Raw genomic sequence first — 26,735 nt, forward strand, 5'->3', positions numbered from 1 at the left:
TTGGGAAATATTGCTATGAAGAAAAAGTTATTTTCATTTTCCTCTAAGTCTGGTTGCTCATCCCCTTAAATGCATCAAAGACAAAAGTAAACATGGAAGACAGTGAATATAAAGCTTATAAATAATTTATAAAGCTTTTCTTCAATGGAAGAAAGCAAAGATTTAGGTTAGCATCATAAAGTTGGGAATTACCCCGATAACTCCCCAATGGAATCTCTGCAAACGTTCTGAACGTAAAAACATTGAGGAATTAGAATTTAAATAAGTAAATAAAGGCACGATGCAGCAGAGGCAACTGTCTTGAAGTCTTGCACAGATGAATAGGCATAGTCGAATAGTCCGATAAAACTCTAGAACTGCACAAAAACCTACGGGTAGTCAAATAATTGATACTAAAGCTTACAGTCAGCCACTTGCCCAACAGTAGCTCTTACAGACTGAGTGATGCTGATAATGCAACATTTGGGATATTCTTATTATAAAATATATGTATTATCTAAAATAATACATGATGCATGCATCTACAACATAAAATATTCATCCTCTCCAGAGTCCAGATACCAGGCTGAACAATGCATTGTTCTGGAATATATTTATTTCTTTTCTACCTCACGGTAAACACCTCGAGTCCACCTTTAAGTCTCTTCTTTGTACCTTCCACACGCCAGGATTCCGTGACAAGAAGACAGGTCAAGCATCTTCAGCATCCAAATTAAGGGTTATCCTGAACTATACAAATAGCAATAAAACACTCCAGTATCTCAAGTGTTTTATGGACCTGATCATATTGGAAGGAGTTCTGCAGCCTAGCTGACAGTGATAATGGACAGAAGACTAAAATCCGTAGTAGTACATCCAGTAGCACATCCATGTATAGTGTTACATCCAGCTCTCATGCTTAAGTAAACTCACTTGTGTTCAGTGGTTTTTTTAAATGATTTATAAAATATTTAAGAAAAAACATAATGACAAATATGGCCTAAAAGCTTGTGTAACAACAATATCTAGAAGCCTCTACTAATCAATGTGAACTGATTTTATAAGGCTTCAGTGTTGCTAGACTAAAACAGTTGGGCTAAAGAGGCAATCACTGAAGAAAGTGAAGGAGAACGCTGGGAATAAACACCTAAGTTTCCAGAACCAGAGAACTGCAAATAACCTAGGCCTGCCAATGTTACCTAAAACCATGACTGCCACTCTATACCAAAACCCATTTTCCAAGTTTGGTGTTTTTTTTTTTTAAAAAACAAACAAACAAACACTTTTATAAAAACAAACCAAACATGAAGAACATAACAAATGTAAACTGAAACCATCTATGGAGTTTTAAGTCAACATACATCAACACCCGCTGCGGTCCCACAGGGAAGCCTCTTAGGCAACCGAGGCTCTCTGCGACATGTCACAGCCGGGATTACAAGCGCAGCTGACTCAGGACCAGTATGAGAATCTCAGATTTCCACTTCAGGTTCAGAAGAGGCAGTCCCAGGCACACATCAGCAATCTTAAACACCTATATCATGGAGCATCACGTACTCCACACTTCTAAGTGAAGGCTGTGTAGGTGTCCAACGATCGAATGGTTTTGCTGATACCTGGAAACCACCGCTGTGAGACACACTGACCTGCAACACTGTGGTGTAAGAGACTTGAGAGAGAAAAATACATGTTTATGTTACATTTTTGTATTTTCTGAGTTAACTAATAATTAGTTCATGATTATATGAATATCTGCATAGTACCTAGCAAAACAGAATTATCCTGATCAGGGCCTCTGGACAGCACAGCAATGTAAATATTACTGAAGAACAAATGAAACTCAATATAATCCCTCCTAAACTAACAAGAACTGGCATCCAAAGAAACCAAGGAATGTACAGCGTATTGATACCAGGGTTCATTTTAGGATACAGAATGCTAGAAATTAACATAAAAGCACATAATGTCCTCTACATACTTTTCCTGTAGAAAGCAAGTACATTTAAACGAGCCCTTCTCATGAGAATCTGTCAAGTCTTTTATAAGTAAGTGCCCTTATTTTAAACTTTAAAAATAAAAATAAAATAAGGCTACTTCAAGTGTTTATGTTGAGAAAGATTAATTCAGAAATCAGACTACCCTCTATATAGACTTCTATTAAACCTTGCTTAGGAAAACTAAGTGATGCTAACACACCTAGAGTGCTCAGCAAGAAATTAAACCATTCAAGCGAGCAACAGATCTTGCAATACAAAAACTGCTTTAAAGCCTATTTCATATATGACATTGTGCTTCATGGAGTTCCTGTATCAAATCATAACTTGAAACTGCTACTACTTCTTAGGAAAGATCCTCAAGATCAGGGAACTTACTGGGTTTCATACTTAGATCAACTGCTGATAGTAAAGATGCTGTAAGAAAAAGCAACACTGCTGCTTCTCTCCATAAAACACTGCCTGCTTGTCATGCTAAGGTATAGTAATGAAACTTCATGTTAAATACACACACACACACCCCTTTGGTCAAACAAAATACATTTTTAAACTAGTTTTCCAATTCCACAAGAACTCACCTGGCACTTGAAAACACTGTAGAAGTATGCCTACCAACTGGCTACCTGTTACAAAATCAGGCCTAAGAACCTCGAATCTTGCAGTAAGCTCCAGCGAGACAACCCTGGGCCTACACAAAGGTGTCTGCTAGACAAAAGCTCTAGCTCTGCAAACTGTGATGGGGTGTGGATTAATATTTTAACAGTTTACAGGAACTAATATGCTTATTATAAAAATATGCCCAGCTGCGTGCAGAATCACAAAGTTCCATCCTTCTGTCCTCCATAAGTTGCTAACTTTTTCTGAGGAAAACTGGAGCTCCCCATGTGTTCTTCTCCACACAATCCATTAGGAGTTGTTAGTCAATTCACTTTCTAAGCGACCTGTCATACAATTGATACCAAATAATTATTTTGTAAACATTAGGGCAAATGAAGACAAATGGCAGTATGTACTCTCTGTAAAAATATTTAGTTTAGCAAGAAATTTCTAAAACAAAGTAGATGATGTTTCCTGGACCTCTTTCAAAATACTGTTTCAGTAGTTTCAGTGAAGAGGCAATCCCAAATGCTCAGCGGGCAGAAAAGGAAACTGCTGGCAGTCTCTGGCTCACACATTTTGGGCATGACCTCATTCTTCACTACTACTTTCCATTTTTGCTGCAATGCTTTAAAAACCAAGACCTGACATTGTTTTTGTACATTAAGATTAAATATTACTTAAGAAATACACAAAATACAACTTGAAGTTACAAAAAAAGTATATCGCCCTTGTAAATCCTTCTCATAGCAGGAATGCAGGTGACATACACAATGCACCGTATCATATGTCTCAGTATCCAAACACATACACAAAGTATTTATGTTTTCTTAAAGCGTCCTTGTTCCTCTGGATGGAAGACCAAATCCAGTGTTATTTGACCAGCATTTCTGGAAGTTCATTATACAACAACAATGGTGCACAATTTCCCTATGGTTCTATAATGGATGGTTCTGTGTAATTTAAAATACAAACTTGCTATTTATGAAAAGAAAATTTGGCTGTAAATAGCAAGTTTGTATTTTAAATTACACAGAACCATCCATTATATTATCTAGACCATAGTTTATCAAAAACCCAGTATTGTAGTGATTTATGATACTACTTTATCTATAAGGGAATATCTACATGCCTGCATCCCAACTACCTCGAAACGGTCCTAGAAATAAATTCATACTGGAAATTCAGAGATTTGCTAAAATACCAAGTTTAACACTGCATTTTTTTTCTACTTAACTATATCAATCTTGATCAAGTTTAAACAACGATTACGTATCAGCCCATCAAAACCAACTGAAGTTATCTCTTCCAGCAAACAGTTGTCATGGGCGCACCATTGATAATTTAGACCTATTTTGAACCTACTGTTTAAATAAGCACTCAGTCTATAATACCAATGTATTCCCTACCTCTGCAGTTGAGAAAGATAAGATACACATGCTAAATTAAGTAAACATCCCAACGACTGTTCAAAACAAGATATAAGAATCAGAAACTTAGCCAACTGAACAAGCAGTATTAGGGACCCAGCAGTTCTCTGATATTAACCTTTTAATCTGATTTATTCCCATCTCCAGACTCTCCTGAAAGTTAGTTTTACACACACGTTTTTGCTTTCCAGATAAAATGCTGACTGCTGCTGAATATCGTATTTCCCCAGCAAGTAAGAGGCCAACTCTCACCTATCATAGTACCTACTGATAGATCTTAGCAAAGAATGAATACCACATGCAATTAGGCCTCACGAGAGTTTTTCTTTAAATAAAGAGAAAAAAAAAAAGAAGGAAAGCTCTACCCGGGTACCATTCTAGGAAGCATTCTGTGTTTCAATTTATTGGAAGCTGATTTGCTTCTAAACCGACTGTGGTGTGCGACCAGGAAAATGTTTACGTTTAAGATTTCAGATAGCTAAAGTTGCCACTAATCACCAACTTGAAGAGGTAAGTTGATTAAATCCCTCGGCATCTCCCAGAAATATATTTTTGGGGTCTTTGTTCAGGAAGCAGCTCCCCAAGACGGCCCAGGAAGGGAGGAAGGTGCCCCGCAGCCCGCGGAGCACCGCGAGCAGGTTCCAGGGGACACGCGAGGCCTACTGCAGGGGGGGCGAGGGGATTTCGTGCCCCAAACGAGACGGGGATCGCCGGGGGGCTACCTGCCGTGCCACCCCCAGGCCCTGCCCGCTCTTCAGCCAGCACCTGTGCAGGGGGAAACTTCGGGGGGAAGCAGGAGAGCACCCCCGAGGCGGAGCCCCCAGGATCTCCTTCCCCCGCCGAGCCCGGCCGCTCTCCTCAGGGCGCCGGCTCCCTCACAGGCGGTGGCGAAGCGGCGCCCACCGCCGCGTCCCTTCCCCTCGGCCTCGCGGCTCACGGCGGGCTGCCGAGGGCAGGCACGAGCCCTCGGAGCCGGCTTTAAAAGGCGGCCGGCCCAGGCCCGGCCTCCAGCTGCTGAGCAGCCCCCGGAGCGGCTCGCGGGCAGCTCCCCAACGAGCCGGAGCCAGCTAGGCCCCGCTGCGGCTGCCGGCGGCGGGCTCCGTCCCCGCCCGGCCCCACACGCACACACCTGGGGGGGCTCCTCGGCCAAACGGGGGGGATGCGGGGGCACGGGGACAGGCCTCGGGGAGGAGGGCAAGGCGGGGGGGGGGCAGCCGCGGAGCGGGCAGGTTTCCCCTTCGGCGGCCACCCCGCGGCCGGGAGGCCCGAGCCTGGCGGCGAGGAGGAGGAGGAGGAAGGGCGGGAGGAAGGAGGCGAAGCGGGGCCGTAAGCCAGCCCCTGCGGGGGCCGCGGGGTCCCGGGCCGGGCCGGGGAGCGCCGGGGGGGAGGGTAGCAGGGGAGGGCGGCCGCACTTACTCTCATTTAACACCTCCAGCAGCTCGGCGCAGCTCTCACACATTGTTCATTAACAGCAGCAGCCGCCGCCGCCGCCTCCTCCCGACCATTGATTGATCCGCTCGGTGCTGCTGATTGATGATTGATGGGGGCCGGGGCGGGGGTCAGCCGGGGGGAGGGGAGGGAGGGGGCGGGAAGGGAAGGGCAGGGCAGGGCAGGGACGGGCAGGGAGAGGGGGGAGAGGCCGGGGCTGGTCTGGGATCGGGGAGGGGGGGATGGGGCGGCTGATCAATGCAAATGAGCCTGTGGCGGCGGCGGCGGCGGGGAGGAGAAGCCGAGTCACTCACTGGCTCCCAGTGGCTCCACGCGCCGCCATTTTGCTGAGGGGGAAGGAGGAGGAGGGGACGGCGGCGAGGGGGGGACGGGGCGCTCGGGCTCAGCTCGGCAGTTTCCGACCAGGCAGCGGGAGAAGGCGGCCAGGTCCCTCCTCCCGTCCCTCTCGCCCCGCCTTCCCCCCCCCGAGCCGAGGAGGAGGAGGAGGAGGAGGAGGAAGGGGCCGGGCCGGCAGCCGAGGCCGCCGGGCTAAAATGGCGGCGGCGGTTGCAGGACCTCGCGCGCCTCGGGTAGGGCGGGAAGCGCCGAGCCCTGCCCGCCTCCCGTGAGGGGGGAGCTAGGCCGCGCTGCTCGCTGCCCCGCCGCTCCGGGCAGCCTCTGCTGAGCCACCCGGGCTCGCTCTGTGCTCCCTCGCCGTTATTAAACTCTTGAGCTAAGCTGGAGGCTGCTTCTTCGGCCCGGGCGGGAGGAGAGCGGCCGCGGCCCTTCGGGACCTCCGGCCTGAAGGGAGCGCTTACCGCGTCGCGCCGGGCTCCAGCGAGCGCTTTGTCGGCACGCTGCGACGCGAGAAGGCTTCCTATTGCCAGGAGGTCTCTCGTCTTTTACGTGTTACTGGCGTTTTCCTCTGGCGGGGCGCGGGAAGGAAGGAAGGAAGGCGCGGCGGCCATCTCCTTCCCGCCCAGCCCTGCTGAGGGGAGCCCGAGCGGCGGCTGCTGAGGTGACTGCCGGGAGGCGCCTGGGGGCTCTTCCGAGCCCGGCATCCCGAAAATAAAATACTTGAAGTGCTACGGTATTGTTACGTGCAAATAACTGCATTTTTTTTTACCTCCTGTGTGGCGGAGTTCTTGATCCTGCTGAAAGGGGTTTGCTACATTGGTAGACTGCGTGATAGATGCCTAATGTCAAGTGCCACTTCTGTAAATAGTTGAAAATACCCCCATTTTCGTGAAAAGGTCTTAAAAAATCCTATAACTTAAGTTCTTTATTATTTTTCTAAACAAAGTTGCACAATTTATGCCGATTACAACTACAATTTAACTGTCTACCAGGCGCACTTTGAATTGCTGCTTCAGACCTCTGGAAGACAATTGTTCGAGCAGCAGTTTCCTGTACAAAAAAAGCTTTTTTTTTTTTTTTTTTTTAAACCCATGAAATCGTGCACACGCGCGTTTTCGTTCTCGTCTTCCCGAATCCATGCAATTTGAACATGCATCACGTTATATACCTTGGCTGGTCGTTCTCCGCTAAGCAGGCGCTCCTATAGTATTTCGTAGTGGTTTTTATTTGTGTAGTACCACCCAGCGGTGAGTTACTGCATTACTCTGAGTGATGCTACTTCACTGACTCGTACATAGGATTAAGGAAACAAGTCTATTAATAGCTGCAATGCAGATGCGGTATGGTTTAGTAGACAGTAAAATAAATCAAAATTGCCGAATTAGGAAAAAAATGGATAGCTGTTTTGCGTTCCTCAGTGACTGACTTAAATGGAGAAAATACGAAGTATGAGCTTGATATCACTGCTGAAATCCAGTTTTTTTGATTTCCATATGCATATTCATGTGGGCTGTGATAACAACGCTAGTGCTTGTATACGTAACCTCCCACTTCACGTACACAGAATGCTCTCCTAACCATGATCAAGTTCAGTTTGTTAAGCAAAGACAATAAAGAACAGCACTGCTTCAAAATGAGACAAGTTTTTGTAGTCAATGTTCCTAGAGGTACTGAACCCTGCAGGGCTTTTTTTGGTTGTGTGATTTCCTTCAGATAGCCTGAAAACTTGTATAATGGAAAAGAGCAGTCCAGAGTTTAAAATAATCACATTTTGCCTGTGCTTGAAGTAAGGCATCACCAAGCCACCTTTCTTCTCTAAAACGGTTCTCAAAGCTTGAGATCTGTGAAAAGGTAGATCAGAGGCTTTATGTCACGTGTAGACATAGTGTAATTTTTTTCACTTGATACTGTGCTGGCTTACCCTCAAGGAGTCTATGATATTATTTCAATTATTTCTCTTTGAAATATGTCACATGCTGAATAGTTTCAGTATTTGCTGGAATACCTTTTACTTCTTACCATTATCAGATTTGTTATTGTAATTAGAAGCTGGGTCTGTACAAAGATAAGCTTATAAGGCATCTTACCTTTGGCATACCAAGCTAATATGAACACCATATCTCAAAGAAATCATGTTTATTTGCTTCCCTAATGTTTAGCAACATTTTGCATGGATATTCCTGCTAGCGTGGAATGAATCAATGGCTATTCAATTTACGTGAGTCATCTGCATCTGGAAAAGGATTACATTTTTGATAGAAAATGTAGTTCCACTCTGCATAATCTAATTTGAATTTGCATTTCTCTTTGCCCTCTTCCTTCCTTATACAGACCTTGCAGTCCATTTGATCACGGATGCAAAATTAACTGCTAAAACTTCTCAAAAGATCATTTTTCTGACACATCATCTCTTTGATCTGATTGCACAGCCACACAAACACCAGAGTAAGCACAAGGAAAGGGGCCTTTTGAAGCATGGTATCACATGCCAAGTTCAGTGAATACAACAGAGGAATATGGCTGACCTTGAGCGTCTCCTACTTTTGTACAGGCTTGGAACATTGCCAAATACTTTTTACTGCACACAAGAGTCTTCATCTTAATAAAGATGAAATTGCAGTTTTAAAATTAAATGCTAGCTTCCAAACAGAAGCTGTAAGTGTTGGTGATAGTGATCATCAGCTGCTGGTTCATCTATTCATTGTTTATTTTCTCTTGGCCTTTATTCCCTGTGTGCCATCCTTGCAAGGTTGTTTGATCCTCAGGAGGCCCTCTTTCCTTCCCTTGACTGTGTTGCTGCTCTTAATCTGGAACTACTTCCTCTGGTAAACTACCAGCACAGTTTTTCTAAAGTAATTGAAGATAAATGCAAGACCTGAACAAAAGTAAAACTCTATATCCAAGCTTGGGACTGGATGAAGGGTTTGCAAACATACATGTTCTCTCCAAAATGAGCCCCACTGTGTACCAACGCTGGATTAATACTGTAGTCCTGTCATTCTTCAGGGGAAAGATGAAGATAACCATTCACCGAAAGAAAAAAAGCCTGATGTGGATTAGGGTTTCAGGTGGTAAGGCTGATCATGGCCACCGTTCTTTTTCTCGAGTGCTTCAGCTTCTCCTAGCCTGCTTTGTGCACTCTATTTCTAAGCCTTCATTTAGTCTGAGGATTGTACCCAGACTCATTCTGCGATAATCTCTCTCACTGTGTTTCAATTGTTATTTTGATTATTTCAGTCCATAAAGTAGTAGTTATATGACTGATCATCCTTTTGATTCAAAAGCAAGCAGATAGCTCTTGTTCTCAGCATGAGTGACAGTACCATCAGTAAATGAACCGTCTTTCAACTTTAAATGAAGTCTCTAAAGTATGTGCACAACTTTTTCATACATTTGGACCTCTTTTGGACTCTTCACTGGTAAAGCATGCATTTATGACTGTCTTTGTAGAAATTTAATGATTGCTCAGTTGCAAGAAGTTAACCCAAGAAGCAAAGTGCTCACAGGTAGACGCTCTGGAGATGGAGTTCACAGACTAAATATATAAATAAAATGATGGTCCTGATTGTCTTTCATGAAATTACAGATCCACAAATGCCTGCAGACTTGCAAAGTATTATTAAAAAACTGAGACAATATTTAACAAGAGCAAGATTTAAATGGTATTCAAAAAAAAAAACATAGGCCCTTTTACATATTCTGATAGACTTGAAAAATTGCTATTTAACTTTTAATGAAATGAAAATATGAGTGTCACTCTGAGCTTCTTGACTTCTGTCATTCTCATCTGTATTTGTAATTTTGAAAGTGTACCTCCCTTAACCCCATCTTTTATTATAATTAAGTGCTCTATTTTCTTCTTCCCACTTACTGCATCAAGAAACACTCACAGGTAGACACACGTATGAAGACCAAGAGCAGTGCAAGACCAGACACAGTGCAGGTATGTATGTAGACAAAAAATGCTACTGCAGGTACAAGTTCTAATTGGATAAGATAGAAAATTTTCTTGAAGACACTGCTGGCAAAGAGGCTGAGTTAGCTACATTCTGTTTTTAAGAAGTATACATTTCCGCCTGCGTTTCTCAAGCTGGCATAGCAGCTATCTATTACAGCACACTAACAGCCCTATCAAGTGGCCCAAGCAATCTTACCCAAATTTTTAAACACTGAAAGCAGAGAATGGCAAGAAACAGTTGTAAGGTACACGGTCCTAACCTAGTTAAAAGTTCCCAAGACCACGCTGTTGTTCATCTTTGTTCTTCTCCAATAGGAACAGTAGTAGAAAAGGTCTTCTGCCATCCAGCCAGTATCAAAGTTTAAGCTGAAGCAAAGCGTCAGTTGTCTAATATAAGTATTTTCCCCAGGAAATGCCAGAGTTTTCGACTCATTATCATTCTAACATAGCATCTTTCTCTGGACGCTACCAATTAGGATCCCAAACTATAAAATAGTTTATTTAGAGAGGCTTGAAAAAAGTGATCTGAAATTACCCATTTCCTTCTATAGTATTTGCACTGCTGAAAACAGAAGTATTCATGATTTTTTTTAAATTTTTAAAATACAAACAGGATCTTCCCCCCATACTCAATAAATGATTAGTGGCTTCAGGTACTTTTAAGTAATTAAGGTGCATTATACTTAAAATCTGTAAGAAAGCTCATGTGAAAAGTGATTCCCTCATCAACTGGAACAGCTAAACCTTTTTCCAAGAGAACATTGTTGGTTAGTCAGCCTTGGACAATAAAATAAAGATCTCCTAAATGTAAAAGTCAAAAAATAAGTTCAGTCCCAAGAAATCATACACCGCTGCATTCATAAAGGGCAGGGAAGAGAGGTATGTTGTTTTACTCAAGTTTGGCAACAATTATTTTTTTTTTATATAGTTTTGCTCTATTATATTTGAAGACACATGCGGGGAGAAAGGGAATAAAATCTAGGTATATCTTTCAGCAAATAAGTAATACCTGGGTCAATAATCATTTATCTAAAGGGACAGACGGGCTCTGAGGCACAAACAGCGCTAATGAGAGTCCCTCACGTTAGTCAACCTCCACACATTCTAATGGTGCATCATTTGCAGCATCTTTTCCTGATTTTTCCCCCCATGAAGAAACCCACAGCCAATGTTTTATGGCCTTTCCGGTGCTAAAGACTATTGGAAGTAACTCTTCAAGGTTTCTTGAGTGATGAGCATTTCTAAAGCTTTTTGCATAAATATTAACTTTATTGGAAAATAGTTCACTTAACCAATCAGATTAACACACACCAAATTATTCAAGTTAAAAAAAAAACTAACCTAAAATGCTTTGGAAAATAATCTGCTTCAGTTACAGTAGCAAACACATGGTAGCCTAAAACAAGTACTTGGGGGTGTCTTCATCAGCTAACAGGCAATCAAGTCATGTAAACACAGAAAACACCCTGTAATATTTTTGTTAATGAGTGTACCTAGAGTACATAGAATTATTTTCTTTTAAAATCTGTATAGAAATATGCACAAAGTAAACATTGGTTTACATATAATTACAAGTTTAGTTATTTATATGATGGGTTCATGCTTTTTATCCATTTATTTTCATTTCCAGAGTGCGCATTCAAACTAGTATCTGGAACTTTCTTAGTTGTACATTATAATTATTTTCCACATTCAGGATAACTTCACTAGAAATACGCACACACCCTTCCCCCCCCAAGTCTTTAATGGTATCAAGAGCTCTGCATAAGCTGAATTTTTATAGCATCTGCAGAGATCAGCAAAGGCACCAGTTCTGAAGATAACACCAGTTTTTTTAGATTTAAAAGGGAAGTGAAAATTAACATTAAAATTTTGTTACTAGATCATCTAAAAGGTATCAAAATAATGAAACAACTCTTCTTTGAATTGCCTTTTTAAAAATACATTTAAGATGTTGTTTGAAAGTGTAGGTCAGGTTTAATTCTTTAGTTAACATCAGACCATGAGCCTCACGGACTAGCTTAAGTCTTGAACATTAAAGATGTACATAAAAGCGTATATGTATTTTTCATTAAAAACTATTTTCTATGTACTGCTAATGTCACTGTACATCAGAACTAATCTTGTTCTGTGACTCATGGGATATGGTCATTCTAAAGTCACGCTGTTGGGGGCATTTCCATTTTAATTTCTTACTGGTCTGCACAGCTTTTGATAATCTGTAGCTCTATAATGCTGCGACTCAGCCTGGTCAGAAGCAATTTTAATGGGCATTCCAAACGTGTCCTTCAACAGTACTTCAAGTATTTTAAACTGCTTGTTAAAGTACATACTGCCTTACGAGAACAGAAAGCCATACTTAATGGGACAGGAAGACATGGAAAAGCTTAAAGCACAAGTCTGACAAAAATGGAATTTTGCCTCTAGCAGAGTAATTAACAATTTTAGTAGGCTATGTTTTAAGTCCTAGTCATAAAGGGTTTGAGGAACCTTCTCTCTAGAGCTTAGCACTTTCAAATCACAGTATTTGTGATAAATGATGTTCCAGCAGTAGGAGCTTTGGTTTTTTAAGGCCAGCTAAGTTGAGCAATGGAGAGATGTTCACAAACAGAATGAGACCAGTACTTAAGATTGGAAACATTCTGGTCACAGCTAAATTCTATATGAACACTGCTACTTCATGCACTTCTACTTCAAAATGAATGTACAGTACAAAATTAACTACAGTATCCAAACTTACATAAAACATCTCCACAACTGTCTAACCTTGTTGTACAGCTCTGCATGAACAATTATACTTTGCATCACAGTAACAATCCTAAGACTACAAGACCAAAGAAATGGAAAAAACTGTGGGAGACTTTAATGTCAACTGTTAGAAAACAGAGGAAAGACATTACAAACATGGGGAAGCCAAGACTGTACACCATCTTAGTGTTCATACTGCTTGCTTTTCTTATCTGTAATTCATAAATCTGTGAAAATCATTTAACTACAAAACTTTAGGTAGAAAAATAACTGCAAATCTTGTCTATATGCGTTATTAATATGTACTAGTATCAATTGTTTAGTCAAGATACAGTGCAGTAACTCTTTGAAATAAATTACAAAGAGTCCATATAGAGAGAGCAAGAGTACCTTATTCCTGGCATTTTATAGCAATGTAGTATGGAATATTTTTAGTCATGGAGGTAAGTCAGAACAGCTACTGTACTTCCAAATAGAACCCAACTTATTTCATGTGAACTTTCGAGCATAGCCAAAGTCCTTGAGATTAGGGAAGCCAGAAGGAACAGCTATCTAGACCTCAAAGAACTTTTCCTATGCCTTCAGGATACAAATCTTTGATACGATCACAGCATTTTCATCCAATGAAAGAATAAGCCGAAGAAAGAAAAATAAATGTAAACCAAGTTTATTTTGCTTTTAAGTAGTGTTCTTTAAGCACTACAGCATGGTAAACAATGTAAATTAGTATAAGTCATCTCAAAAGCCAGAGTTGTTTTTTTTTTTTTATTATTTTATGAGTTGTTAAAAAGATGCAGCCTATTCTAACAGGATAAATATTTTAACCATTTCACTTCGAGTTAATGAAGGCTCACAAATGAGCAACACTCCTCATTGAGGAAAACAAAAAGCTGTTGTCGACAAAGCGACAGCACACACACAAAAACAAAAGAACTGTGTAAAAATAACTAACTGTACTGTGTTCCCATACTCTTTAGAAGTTGCTTTACAATGGGATGATATGCACATGATCTTGCTGCAAACTTGCCATACAACTTGCAAATACATGTAGCCTAGCCTTACCACTCAAGTCCAAAAAGCTGCTAACTGATCAAAAAAATGCAGCACTATAATCCTCTGCATAACAATTAACTAAATCTGTTTTACTTATTACCTTTTCTCCTAGACTGCAGGGCAGGCTAGAAAGAAAGTGATCCCAAATTAAAAATTGATACTCTTACAGGAAATTGTATAATTTTGCAATATAGTCTTTTACAACTTATGTTTTGCCTATTTTCCCCTTAGCCACAAAATGGGCATGAAGTAATTACTTTGAAAATGCATTAATTTTCAACTTCATGCAAATCTAAATAAAGATGACCAAACAAAAGCTTAAACAATGGAAGGATATTTCACAGAAAATTTCTTATACAAAAAACACATAAGAAAAAGGGCCACTAGGTGACATTTTAATTTACAAATTGGCATCATTTTGGTCAACAAATATCCAAGTGCTGTTTTCTTCTACCACAACAAAGTAGCTGTACAGAAAGAAAACTGCATAACTTGTTTTATTATTATTTTTTAATCACACATCTCCTCAGGAATTTCATGTGGATTAAGGATGCCAGGTACAGACATCTGAAGTTTATGCTTCTCCTCTTGAGCCTGCCGAAGGGCTGTTTCTCTTTCCTCCAAGAATAAATCTGATGTGTCTTCACCTGCAAATTCCTGTATAATTCACATGAAATCATTAGTTTATTGTCAAGTGCTTTAGGAAGACTACACCAGAATAATGCAGGAAACATCTCTTCACGTTCCTTGTCAGACTTTTTGCTTGCTTTGCCTTCCATTCTTAAGGTCAGAATTAATATAAAGGAATGCAAAATTTTATAAGATTTTCACCATGTCTTACATCAGATTTTCAAGCACTTTGTCACTAGAACAGCATCATTGCTACTTTCAATTATCTGACTACTGTAGTCTCGACACTACTTCAACACACGCTTTCCTACAATCATCCTGAATTCTAGCATCTTTGGAAAAATAAAAGGCAGAGTACTACTATGGTATGTTTCAAAACATGCCCCAGTCCCAAGCAGAATTGAAACAAAATCTGTTTTGCAGCCATTTTAGACGAATTGTATACACGAAGTGCAAGCAGCATCAAGTATTTAATCCCAATTTATACATGTAAGTCATGCTGAAATAGATTGCACGATCCACCATCCACAGATGCTCAAGTCATAAGAGATTTCTCCTTACATTTTAAATAGCAGTAGACCTTTATCTCCTCAAAAAACACTGTCCCATAACTTCCAACATCAGCTTCCTGCTGAATAATCACTTTAAATCTCTTAAAATAAAGGATGCTGAACATACCTTGATTTGGACCAGGAAATCCCTTAGGTGCTCCTTGAAGGCAGGAATATCCTGGTTTAAACTGAAGAGTCCTGTTACAAACAGCTTAACCTGGGCACTAACAGTAAACAAACACATCAGTTAGTATTTCAAGACATAAGAAACCACTCAAAAGGATAAAATAACCACAGCACACTTACTCTTGCAGGTGAGGAAACGCAGATTTGAGAAGGTTAGCAACGTACTCCTGAATAAACATTTGGTTGTTCACTGGATTTCCAGGGTTTAATGGAGTACTTATTTTTCCCTCTTCTACTAAGTTGAACATGTATGCAAGTATTGATGCATGCATTGTCAAACCTGAATGGATCAAAGTTATACATAAGCTGTTGTTATTGCTATTATTCAAAAACAGGTTATGTAACTTATTTTTTTTGACACTTAAAAGGATTGTTTTCATCAACCAGCTCACGTATATGTATTCTTACCAGCAGTATGTGAAGTATCTGTTACAACTGAGAAAATGTGCTGAAGGATATCACAGAAATATGTCTGATAGAAACTCTGGGCAGCTGCCTCTTCCTGCGCAACGTTCTGTAGTAGAGTATAAAGTATTTGAAGTCCTGGAAAATATGCATAAAAGCAAAGATGACCAACAAAACAGGATTAAAATCTCCATGTGTCTTTCTGTCTTTCTGAAGTGGGGCAAATGTCCCAGGAAATTCTGATAGGCATTGAGAAGTATTACACATGTAATGATTTTCTCAGGTAGCCGCTAGAGGGCTGTAGCCACATTATCTATGGAGCACTGACTTCGTTTTTACTGTTAGATAGCAGAACCATAAAGAAACAACCACGCCACTCTACTGGTGCCAGCAGAAGTGAAAAACCCTGTGGCAAAAGAAGTATTTGCAAATTTAAGAATGGAAAATTACGTGAACACAGTTACCTTACTAGCTCAAATGACACTCAAAGGTATCTTTTCTCCCAATCCCTTCCACTCTACTATTGACTTGAAAATTAAGTGGCTTTGCAGCTTTTTTTTTTTAATCCAGTAGTCAAGATGCTGTTAGAATTGAGCATATACACACAGCTTCTCCTAGCCTCCCTTGATAACTCCCGTACTGGGGGCCTTTTCATTACTCAAGTCTGCTGAAAAATACAGCTGCTCAGTGAAACTTCATCTCAAGTTTAACCTGCTGTTGTCAAAAGGAAGCACCATTCTTTACAGTCTAAGGTGTTTCCATTTGCCACAGCTGGCTCCCAGACTGAGTTCGCCCCAAGCGTTCATTTTTCTGTTGGGTTTTTCACTGGTTACTCAGCAACTGTCTTACTGAGGTAAAAAGTCAAACATCACAGGCAGCATAACAAAAGCAGAGCTAAAACACCAGTTTTAGCAGCAATGAGTTGTTGCATCAGTTCAGCCATTTCAGAAGAACCCTCACATGGAAGAGACAGCAAGCAGAAACTCTACCAGGGCACTCTTGCAGCTGTGGGAGTCAAACAGCATCCAACTTTCAACACATTCATGTATACCTGATTGTCAACTTCAAACCAAGACAGGAAAATACAGCTTCTGTACAAATGCAATATAGCATTGTGCAACTAGAACACTATATTTGACTAAAGAAAAAGATACAGAGAAGTGGTAGTCTACCACAAAATATCGTCTGGTACTGCAAGCGAAGTCTGCGTATTTCATACTTAAAATTCAGTTTACCTGTATCTGCAACATTTCTCATTGTATGTTTGAAAGCCCAAATAATAGAATCCAGAACAAGTTTGAACTGTGCAGGTGGAATGGCCAGGAATGCTGGGAAGCAATGAGAATTTACAGCCTGGAGTAGCAAGAAGAAGTTTGTTCTATGTTCAGGATATTCTTCAAAATCCTAGAAAGGATAATGGGGAAAAAGAAAGTGAAAATTCCTGAAGAGATGAAAGATCCATCTGGGTAACTCCTGCTAAGAAGACTGAGTCAATACCCAATACAGAACAGCAGTTGGGCCCCCAGCTTAAATAAATTTGAATACAAAGCAAAGGTTACAATTCTGAATAAAATTTTTCTCCCTTGCTTTCACGACCCAAGCTTGATCAAACCATCTTCTAGCGTTACACAACACTGCCAGGCTGAGCTACATTTTGTCAGTACACAACCTTAAGCACTATTCGCTGCACAGATTTAAGACAGATGGTCTCAACGCTTGTTAAGTACCTCTGTTACTACAGGGGTACAATTTCTGGTTCCACCCTATTGCAAAGTGGCTGGTAGCGCTCGAGTATTATGCAAGTACATATTGCAATTTTCATGCTACAGTTTGCATCAGCTTTGGTATTCAGTGAGGAAACACTCAAAGAGCTGATCAATACTTATATTCATAAATGTTAAAATTTTATTAATTTTAGTAGTTAGCCCTACACTAGGTATACTTCTGCTTCCAGAAGCATGACGTTCCAAGTTCCTGGAACAGAAAAACAACTAGTAACTCCACTTTTTGTCTTCAGTTTCTAGGGAGGGTGATTTATCCAAAATTTAAATTTAGATACCTTATTTATCATATTTAATGTACACTCAAAAACAGCATCAAATATCTGAGGTATTTCAGCAGTAATGTGTCCACCCAGCTTGTTTACAATGATAGCCATAGTACTAAGTACTTCAGGTTCTCTAGCAGCCGGCACGTTTCTCTGGTAGTCAATGAGAACTGCATCCAACAAGGGAGGAACAAAGTTTTCAGCTACCTAAATAAAAGAGCAAGCCATGGTTATAACAATGCAATTATTGCACAAAGTCTCAAGTGAACAGGTTATAGCTTAATTGTTTAGTTACATAGATACCTTTCCTAACAAAGGAATACGTTACACAAACTTCCCACCCACTGTATCCATCCAGCAGTGGTTGCAAGACGATTCTCTTAAACCTTGCTCCCCCCTTAGGATCACCCTCAGCTAAAATTAACTGAAGCTTCTCAAACAGTTCAGGCCTACCTCTGTATGATCACACTTTATCCTTCATTTTACAGTCCTCCTGAAACAAGTTCTTGTGAACAGGAACAGTGCTGACTGCTCTTTAGTCAGCAGCAGGACAGAGTTCTTACTGGTTTTGTCTTATGAGCTATTTGTATAAAATAAATTTACTTACCATCTGAGGATCATTGGACCTGCTCACCCAGCCAGAAATCAGTTTTAAAGTTTCCCTTTTTACAGTCCTCATACTTCTAATCAAAGGCTGCTTTGTTACCATTTCACCTGAAAAGTTTTAAAGCTTCACTTAATCTGGGTGAAGTGTACCAAACAGATTCACTTCAACTGATACCATAAACTCAGAATGCTTCATTTTTATACCCATGAAGACTTACGCATATTCTGCGGATAAGAGCTACCTCCCCATTGTTCCAGCTCCATAGGTCCAAGTTGCTACGTAGCATTATAAAAGCGCTTCAGACAATACCTTACTTGCACAGATCCAAAACAACATTTCAACTTACTTTAAGGGAGTCTTGCACATTCATTTTACTATCTGTACCAAGCTTACATCTGGTTCTCATTAAGTGATGGGGGGGGATACACAGTGTTCTAAAGCAAGCTCCTCGTTTGTCCCCAGACAGACCTAATCCTTCAGACTTACGTTTACACAAGGAGCCTCATTCTTAGTTGTTTCTCACACTGAGTCAATGTAATCTCATCAGTAAAACCTGTTCTAATTGAGTGCAAAGCCATACAACCATTACAGTACAACCAAGGGAAACCCTGGAAGACTGCAGCCAGTGAAACAAGAGTAGAACTGCTTCTGGCACCAGAGACATCATGGGCAAAATAGAGGCAATTGTGAAAACATATGCTGAGGCAAGCACAATTGCAGTAATTGCCGCTCTAGGAGCATGTCCATACTAGAAGTCCTACCAACTGCTTCATAATCTTAAAAAAAAAAAAAAAAAGTTCTGGCCATTAGAGCTGCAGAATCAAAACACTGATTTCACAGCCAGTTTTATTCCGAATTCTGAGAACCTACTTCAAGGTCAACCAGCTGCTCACTTACAAAATCTTACTTAACATTCACATTTCCATCTAGCGTCATCTTCATGGGTAAGAAAATTGGTCATAACACAGATGACTAATCCAATAACTGACTCATTTAATCTTGTCAAGAACTATTGTCACAGAACATTCTACTTGGACACCATAGGCCCTAGCTTATCTAGCAAAAATTGGTCAGGTAATTGACAATTCCTTCTCAGTGATTACTGGGTTGCTTTATGACGACTTTGAGGTATCTTCACTGTAGTTCTGTATACTTCATTTCTGTAATAAAGCTATTTAGTAACAGTACCAGACTAAAACTCTGCCAACATTAAGAGATTCAACTCAAAGATAGTTTCCTCGTATTCAAAAATCAGAATAAGCTAGAAGAATGCATGCTACAACTTGTCTCAGCAAGACAGGTATTAGTTTTAAGCAAGCACCTACAGTGCTTTGCATCTTTCACAAGCTTTCTTGCTTATAACCTTCCTCCCTCCAGAAACAGAGTTTCTTTATTTGAATAAAGCATCTGGTGAACAACAACAAAAAAATCATCTAAGCAAGCACACTTTCAGCCATTCTCCACTTGCCCATACACTAAAAACACACAGTAAAATTAGCCTACTTGTAACATACTTGAAACCTGATTACATGCATTGCCAGTCCCATTTTCAAGAACAATGTAGAATTTCTTACCATTAGCCTGAATAGCTGCAGAAATATTTTCACTTAGGCACTTGTACACATTCAGCATATCTAAATAAATTCTTCCAAGTTGAATCACAAAGGGGTGGCCAACTGCTTTACAAGCTCTTACGTTGGTTTTCAGAATGCTACCAAGCTGCTTTACTGTTTCAGGATCCTTCAGAATATCAACATTCTGTCAAAAAATTGGAGTTCATTTTTTTTAATGAATAAGAATGCCTTTTATCTTTTAGTGCAACAACTATCACTTTAAAGAACTTGTCTTACACTGTATTGAAGAACGTATTGCTGAAATTTACACACTACATGTACTGCTGTTTAATCCAGGGCACTTGCCACCCCCTCACATAGAGAATTGGGATAAAAACTTCAACTGAAGTTTTATTCAGTTGAACTTGTGGCCCGGGCAAAGGGGAGTCCCGGAAAAAAAAGCTATTTTTCTGATGACAAGTAATCATTTGCACAGAATTCCCTTCTCCTCAGAATCCTCCTTCTCCTTTACAGAACATGCAAAGCAGCATGTTCTGTAAAGTAATAAAAAATTGTCCTTTAAATCAGATTTCATTCAGTATTCTGTCATTTAACCCTCCCCTCTCCAAACAACACTTTTACTATCATGTCACAACCATTGCTTTATAGAAGTCCACCACAGCTATGTATAACCTAATAGCAGGGAAAAAAAATAGCAAGTTTTCTTTACCTCAACACAGAATGCACTTAAAATTTATGGGCTTACTTTTGTTGCCTGTTGAATTATGCTGTCCCATACTTGATTAGGGAGCAACATGTATTTTTCTATCAGATGTTCCTGTACAGTCTGGTCTGTCTGTGCCCCAATCATGTATCCTACTGCTTCATAGAACGTATGCACCTGATTGGAAAAAGGAAGTCAAAGAGGAAGGTTAAAAGAATACAGAAAAGTTTATATTGTTCTCAATTAGCACGTAACAGAGACTGAAAATGGATTTCCACTGTCTAAACACCTTCTTCCCACTTGAGTTTACAGGACCTCTCTTCTTTTCTTACTTTCATCACATTTAAAGCAAAGCTCCATTCCCTTCCCTTCAAATGTCACTACGTACATCCTGCAGTCTTCCTTCATTTTGCCACCATATCCTGAAGTGAGGAAGCTCAGGCATATGCCTTTAACTCTCAGGATACATCTCCATTTCTTTCTTTTACAGAACGTTGGGCTAACTTAAGAGCAAGATAATATTTATGTGCAAGCTCGAACTTAATACCTACTCTACCGAAGGCTTCAGTACATTGAAATACATCAATCTACATCATGTGTGCACTATGCTCTCTTAGAGGAGTGCATCCTCCCTAGAAGTACCCCCTCACTCCGGCACATGCAAGACCCATCTGTTATAGGCAGATACTCTTCTTTCCCAAATCTGAACCTCCAAGTTAGATTCAGCATGTTATTCACTTGTAAAAACATTCTAGAAAACAGGATTTTAACTAAACACTTTAATTCTCCTTACAAGAAACCTAATTAAGATCTTAATAATGCAAACCAAATGTACTCTTCATACCCTAGCACTGTCAGTAACGAAAAAAATAAGCAATACAGTTCAAGTCTGGAAAACCATTCCTAGATTTCACTTGAGTAAATTTCTATTGGGCTTTAGAAATTTATCCTCACTCCTGAATTCAACATACCTGTTGTGGCTGAAGGTCACAGATGATTGTATTAATATTGTTCAAGATTTCATCAATAAATGGCATGACCTCTCCCACTTGAACTTGAACAAAATGTCGGCGGCATTTTTGTGCTATTTTTATGAAGGTATCACAAGCCATATCCTGGACGCCATCGTGGGTTTCTAAATTAAGTCAATTACTGTTTAGTATTTTTCCCCAGACACGCATATGTATGAGCATCAACTTTTTCTTTTTAAAAACTTAAGAGCAAATGAAAAAGATAATTACCATGCATAAATTCAAATAGCTTGTTGACTACTGTCTTCAAAAATTTCCAGTGAGCCCTCAAAAACCGTGGGTATTGACCTACTATGTACATTATATTTGATGCAATAATGGCTTTATTGTCTTTTCCTCGCTTTTGTTCACAGAGTCCCAGGAGATCCTACAATATAACATATTATTAGTTTCCTCCCCAGGTTTGTCCAGTTCAATTAAAAGCACTACAGAAGAAGTATAAAAGGCTGAAATGCGCTGTAATAAAGATACAGGAAAGTAGTTTCCATTATCAAGTTCAAAGCCCAAATAATTAAAAAAATAGTTTACGACTGGAGCTATTATTTAAGTTTTAACTAAATCGGGAACACCATGAAATCCGCATTTTAGATGTAACTGATAATTTCTGCAGCGTAGACTTCAGCAACCCTCAGTGTTGAATACTAGCCAGCCAGCTGATATTAACAAAGATATAGATGCCACACTTCAAATAGAGGAAACTAAATCCTCTGTATAAATTTGTACGACATGTTAAGAGTGAGGCAAGGTAGTCCTGTAGAGAACATTTTCTTCCTGCACTCTTCTCATGCACATATTTACCCAGAATTCACTTTGATCAAGGAGTGTCAAAAAAGCGACAGAAAAGGAGGGTTCTTGTTGGTCAAAAATAATGTGGGTTATTTTGCCACTCGTTTCATTATTAATCCTTTTCCTTATGTTTTGCTTTGGAGATACCGAAGATTTCATGAAAATAAATCTTCTCCCTCCAATTTTCACAAGGAAAAAGGTTATTTGGATTAATGCATTGTTCGTGACTGAAACAATTATCAGCCTTAAATTCAGGATATGACATTTCCCATTAAATTATTCTAATTAACTTGTTTGCTATACATGGTAGCTTACTAAAACGTTAAAACAGTATCTTTTTAAATGTAGTTTATGCTCAAGAAATAAAGTGTGACAACACTATTAGTTCTGCACCATGATACCTTAATTACTGTAACAAGGAATCTTTTTTCATCTTCTTCATGCATTGCTCCACTGATTGAACCTATAGCCCAACATAGGGTATTCAAATTTTTCCACGACCATTCTGTCCCATTCACTTGATTGTGAAGTTTTTCAGTCATTATTCGTTCCGTGTCTGCATAATCCAGATGCGTAAGGTACACTGAAAGACAATTAACATTAAGCAGGCGCATTTTCAAGCAACAAGCCAGATCACATCTCTATAGACAAAGCTGTGTTCTGTTCTAAGAAAAAGACAATGAAAATGTTAGTTAAGTGTAATGCTTCTTTTGTGAGTTTATGACAGAATGAACTAGAACTTTAAACCCAAATTTTTTTAAAACCCTGTTTAAAGAAGTTATGCAAACAATACAAAAATTTAAGTTAACTAAGGTCCCGTGTATCAATCAGATCAGTAAAGTTACTAAGTTAAATTATTAACAAAAGGCATTCATACTCATGGGCTATAGAAAATATGGGACTGACTAGCTACTGGGGACATTATACTATGTTAATTATTCAGTCAATTTTCCTCTGTGTCATTTCAGTGTCATTAAATCTGCCATTAAAATGGAGATGGTACTCCTGAACAGGTCTGGATGGGAAGATTCAGGTATCACAACTCAGACACTTGCATCAGCTCTCTAATATAAAATTCTAAATCCCCAGAAATCAAGAGCAGTTTAAGGCCAGATTCAGCAACAGATTTTTACAGTGCCTTAGAATGCAGGTTTCACTGTGCTCTTGCTTTTTTAAAAGTGAATCTTCATTAAGATTAATACACTGTAACCAATAATTAACACCAGAAATCAAACACTAACTAAACCTGTAAATATCAACCTGTATCTGGAAATATGATTAAGGATGAGGACATGCAGTAGCAATTGTAATACAATTAAAAGAAACATACACCCGTAAGTTCTCTACAATACATAGAGACTACTGATTCACTACTAACAAGGTCAACAGTTGAGCATGAGACTTCAAAAGATAAATGGAATGTATGCGTGCATAAATGCAAGAAGCACACGCATGCTTCATTGGATCTGACATTTTGGCAAAGAAACAAAGGTTTTCCAATGGCAAAAGGCAAGTAACAAAAATTGGGTAGTATTACGGCTTACTGAAGTCATACAGGAGCACTACATGCTCAAAACTGAAAGCCTCAGACCAATGCTGCCTCCTGCCATTCCAATTTGTGCATGTACTACTACTCACTGATGATCCTTTTTCTCCCCATGTAATTCAGATCTACCTGAGCTATCAATCTGACACATACACGCTGCTGGTGCAGCTCCACGGACTTACAGAACAAGAACACCAGCTAGTGCACTTACCCAATGTTTCTCTCATATTTTTATACAAGTTTATGGAATCTGTATCCTTCATGAATTCTCGTACTACTTCCCCCTGATCATTTTCCACAACTAGCACTTCTTCAGGTTTAGCCATACGGCTAACCATTAGCAATCGAACCTGCATGTTAGAAAACAGTTTAAATTGAATTGCACTGTAGCATGAAAATAAAGGGTATAACCAGCACTTCATGAGGTCAGCTCACATACTAGCAACTTGGAAGGAAATATTCTAATACTAACTAAAAAGCCATTAAGAATAGTGCCTGCTGATTTCCCTCTCTACACGAACAAGAGTTTTTGTTTGTTTTTTTTTTTTTTTTTCCTTAAGAAGTACCATACCTTCTAGAACTTCAAAAGGTGTATGTAGCATTAGGCACCTTTTAAATACAAACGTTTTTTCCTCCAACTCCAACACTCAAGACTTCAATAATTTTCACTTTAGCTCTTATGCAACTGATTCATAAAAAAATCTGTTTTTTAATACTATGACAAATTTACTTAGTTGAGAAATCTCAACCGCACCAAGATCCATGCTGGAAACCAGTAATTACAGAAACTGTCAGTAGGATCTAGTAAGCCTGCTACCCAAACTCTATATAGCAGGTCTATTACAAGTTTGAAAAGGAAGTTCTTGTAGAGCTTTCATGGAAGAAAACAGGGATAGTCATTAAATAAATTCTTTTTTCCTTTTCTTTTATTAATTAGTCTTACGTTTATACACAGTATCTAAAGAAAATTAACACTGTATTAATACTCCAGTCATCTACTTGTGTCATCCTAAAGTAATTTTGGCAATTGCACCATGTTAAATAACTGGAGTTGAATCAACTAACAGCAAGTTTTCTGAAGTCATTCCTTACATCAAGTTAAGTTTCTAAATTTAGGAACAGTATCTAAACCCGTACAGTATCTTTACTCAAGCAAAGATTACCTTGGATAATACAGGCAAATAAAGCTGTCTCCTTGGAGGAACATCGAAGTGTTGACTTCCCGAAAGCAATGGAGAAGCAGATGTTGAAAATGGACTTTCTCTGTAGAGCTCAGCAGCTAAATGATTCCAATATTCAAGACAAATCTTGAAAATTTCAGTTTCTTCAACTTCTGATACCAATAACATATAATGAAGAGCCTGGAAGAGTGTGTTTCAAACATCTAATTATTATTTCTGAACATAGAATCATATTAAAACCATATTGCTCCAAATTTAATTATCCAAACGCTGATGAAACGCTGAATTAGTGTAAAATTTTAGAACAAGGTACATTTACACGTAAGTGATACTACTTACGAGTCCAAGTAACAACCGGAAGAACTCAAAAAAAGCGCCATGTCAATTGCTGTTATTTGGAAAGCATATATCAATTCTTAAACCTAAAATAGCCTAGATGTCTAAAAAACGCAATAGCCAAATCAGCCCATTTCTGTATTATCATGCCCTCCTGAGCTTCTGCAAGACCTTTTGTTTTAGGCCCTCAGAAACCCCTCAACTGCTAGTTTCAAGAACTGCTACTCTCAAGACTGTTACTGCTACTTTATTCTGGAGATCCTTATATTCTGAAGACAACCTTCAAAAAGCCACGCTTCTGCATTTGCATTCTATGGAAGACATCTACCAGAACATTTTCTACTTCACTGACAAAACAGCCACCAGGCAGACTGAAAAAAATGCTGTTCTGAAAGAGATACCTGCTACATAGGCCAACATTTTTAACCCAGCTTATTTTTAAATCCCTGGTGCAAAATACAAACCAATAGCCCACCAGTGAACAAAACAGAATGAAGCAATGAAACCTGAATACATTTTCAAAACTCAGATACTACAGCAACTCAAAGCACTTTAGATAGTAATAGAAGATAAAGATGTTAAATCAGATTATGTCAAAAGAGGGACTCAAAACCACCTTACATTGGCCCTATACAGATCAATTTCTCTTGGCAATTTCACTTCGAATATCTAGCTTTCTTCACTAATCTACAAGGCTCCAATGAATCTGTGGAACAATTTCACAGGTGGTCAGCTACTTCCACAGTGCAAGAGTAAATAGGTTAGGATTACACATCTACGTTAAAAAGTTTTTTCACTATGTTCTGTTACAGTGTGGGTTACAACAGTGAAATTTGCAACAATTTTAAGCCACCCTAAGAGTTTTGGTGTAACATTTTAACATCCTACAGAAGACACAAACTCATTCTGAATTGAGTTTTGTAGATGTCTATTTTAAAGATGTTAAACATTTTAACGTGCTCACACTGAACAGGACAGGTGACAAGATATAAAAACTGCACTACAACTTACAAACACTACCACAGGACATGCAACAACTTCAGCTGTTTACACCATCTTCTTAATAGAGCCTCAACATAGGCCAAAACTTGAGCAGTGGTCCCTGACTGACAGTTATTTTGTGAAAGCTTTCCAAGTTTGAGTTAAGCAATTATTCAGGAACCGATAATTTTTTTTTTCCTTAATGGACTAAGAATTCTCTTTTAGTTTATTTCCTAAATGAACATATGAATAAACTTTTTTTTTTTTGGTAGAGAACTATCTGGAGGAGAAATGTATTGAGAATACTATAGATGGAAGACGGACTAGAATTCTGATGGATTAGAAGTGGTGCACCTGCAAAAGATGGACCCGCCCAATGACACCTGGTCTCCAGGTTTAAACTGTGGTTTTGTTTTTCTATATCTGTGTCAGGGCAGTTCCTCACCCTATGCCTCCATACCTGCAGAAGGCTTGATTCTGGGACACTGGAAGTGGTGTTTCAAGGGGCTATGGAGCCAGTTTCATCCCCTTGGAGTTCAGCAGTGGGAGGGAGCTAGCAAAAAAGTCACCACAGAACAGCTCATCCTCAGCAAATCTTTTATTCACAGTTTAAAAAAAAAAAAACAA

At 39.5% G+C, this 26,735-nt stretch overlaps 2 protein-coding genes and 1 long non-coding RNA gene across 10 annotated transcripts in view; 1 reads left to right on the forward strand and 2 right to left on the reverse strand.

Annotated features, from left to right (window-relative positions):
• The window catches only part of USP34 (ubiquitin specific peptidase 34), a 129,956-nt gene extending 123,725 nt beyond the window's left edge, over positions 1 to 6,231 (reverse strand). For 4 of the 5 annotated variants that reach the window (XM_083829696.1, XM_083829697.1, XM_083829698.1 and 1 more), the window contains exon 1: positions 5,417 to 6,231. In XM_083829696.1, the coding sequence (XP_083685822.1) occupies positions 5,417 to 5,459 (43 nt within the window). In that variant the 5' untranslated portion in view covers positions 5,460 to 6,231. Of the gene's footprint in view, positions 1 to 1,340; positions 3,533 to 5,416 lie in introns of those variants that run through there. The other variant, XM_083829699.1, reaches the window with a different exon arrangement.
• A 15-nt stretch (positions 6,232 to 6,246) lies between these two features.
• On the forward strand, positions 6,247 to 14,207 carry LOC310896867. The gene is made up of 2 exons (XR_014581883.1): positions 6,247 to 6,518; positions 8,117 to 14,207. It is a non-coding gene; the product is annotated as an uncharacterized lncRNA (long non-coding RNA).
• The window catches only part of XPO1 (exportin 1), a 39,032-nt gene continuing 25,439 nt past the window's right edge, over positions 13,143 to 26,735 (reverse strand). For all 4 annotated transcript variants that reach the window (XM_083829701.1, XM_083829702.1, XM_083829704.1 and 1 more), the window contains 14 exons: positions 24,774 to 24,971; positions 23,822 to 23,960; positions 22,466 to 22,647; positions 21,489 to 21,645; positions 21,219 to 21,382; positions 20,290 to 20,424; positions 19,545 to 19,728; positions 17,971 to 18,077; positions 17,376 to 17,570; positions 16,552 to 16,720; positions 15,320 to 15,454; positions 15,032 to 15,191; positions 14,853 to 14,949; positions 13,143 to 14,201 (listed from right to left, as the gene is read on the reverse strand). In XM_083829701.1, coding sequence (XP_083685827.1) covers positions 14,055 to 14,201; positions 14,853 to 14,949; positions 15,032 to 15,191; positions 15,320 to 15,454; positions 16,552 to 16,720; positions 17,376 to 17,570; positions 17,971 to 18,077; positions 19,545 to 19,728; positions 20,290 to 20,424; positions 21,219 to 21,382; positions 21,489 to 21,645; positions 22,466 to 22,647; positions 23,822 to 23,960; positions 24,774 to 24,971 — 2,169 coding nt within the window. In that variant the 3' untranslated portion in view covers positions 13,143 to 14,054. The remainder of the gene's footprint in view (positions 14,202 to 14,852; positions 14,950 to 15,031; positions 15,192 to 15,319; positions 15,455 to 16,551; positions 16,721 to 17,375; positions 17,571 to 17,970; positions 18,078 to 19,544; positions 19,729 to 20,289; positions 20,425 to 21,218; positions 21,383 to 21,488; positions 21,646 to 22,465; positions 22,648 to 23,821; positions 23,961 to 24,773; positions 24,972 to 26,735) is intronic.

This window comes from Anser anser (genome assembly GCF_964211835.1).
Source record: "Anser anser genome assembly, chromosome: 3".
Lineage (NCBI taxonomy): Eukaryota > Metazoa > Chordata > Aves > Anseriformes > Anatidae > Anser > Anser anser.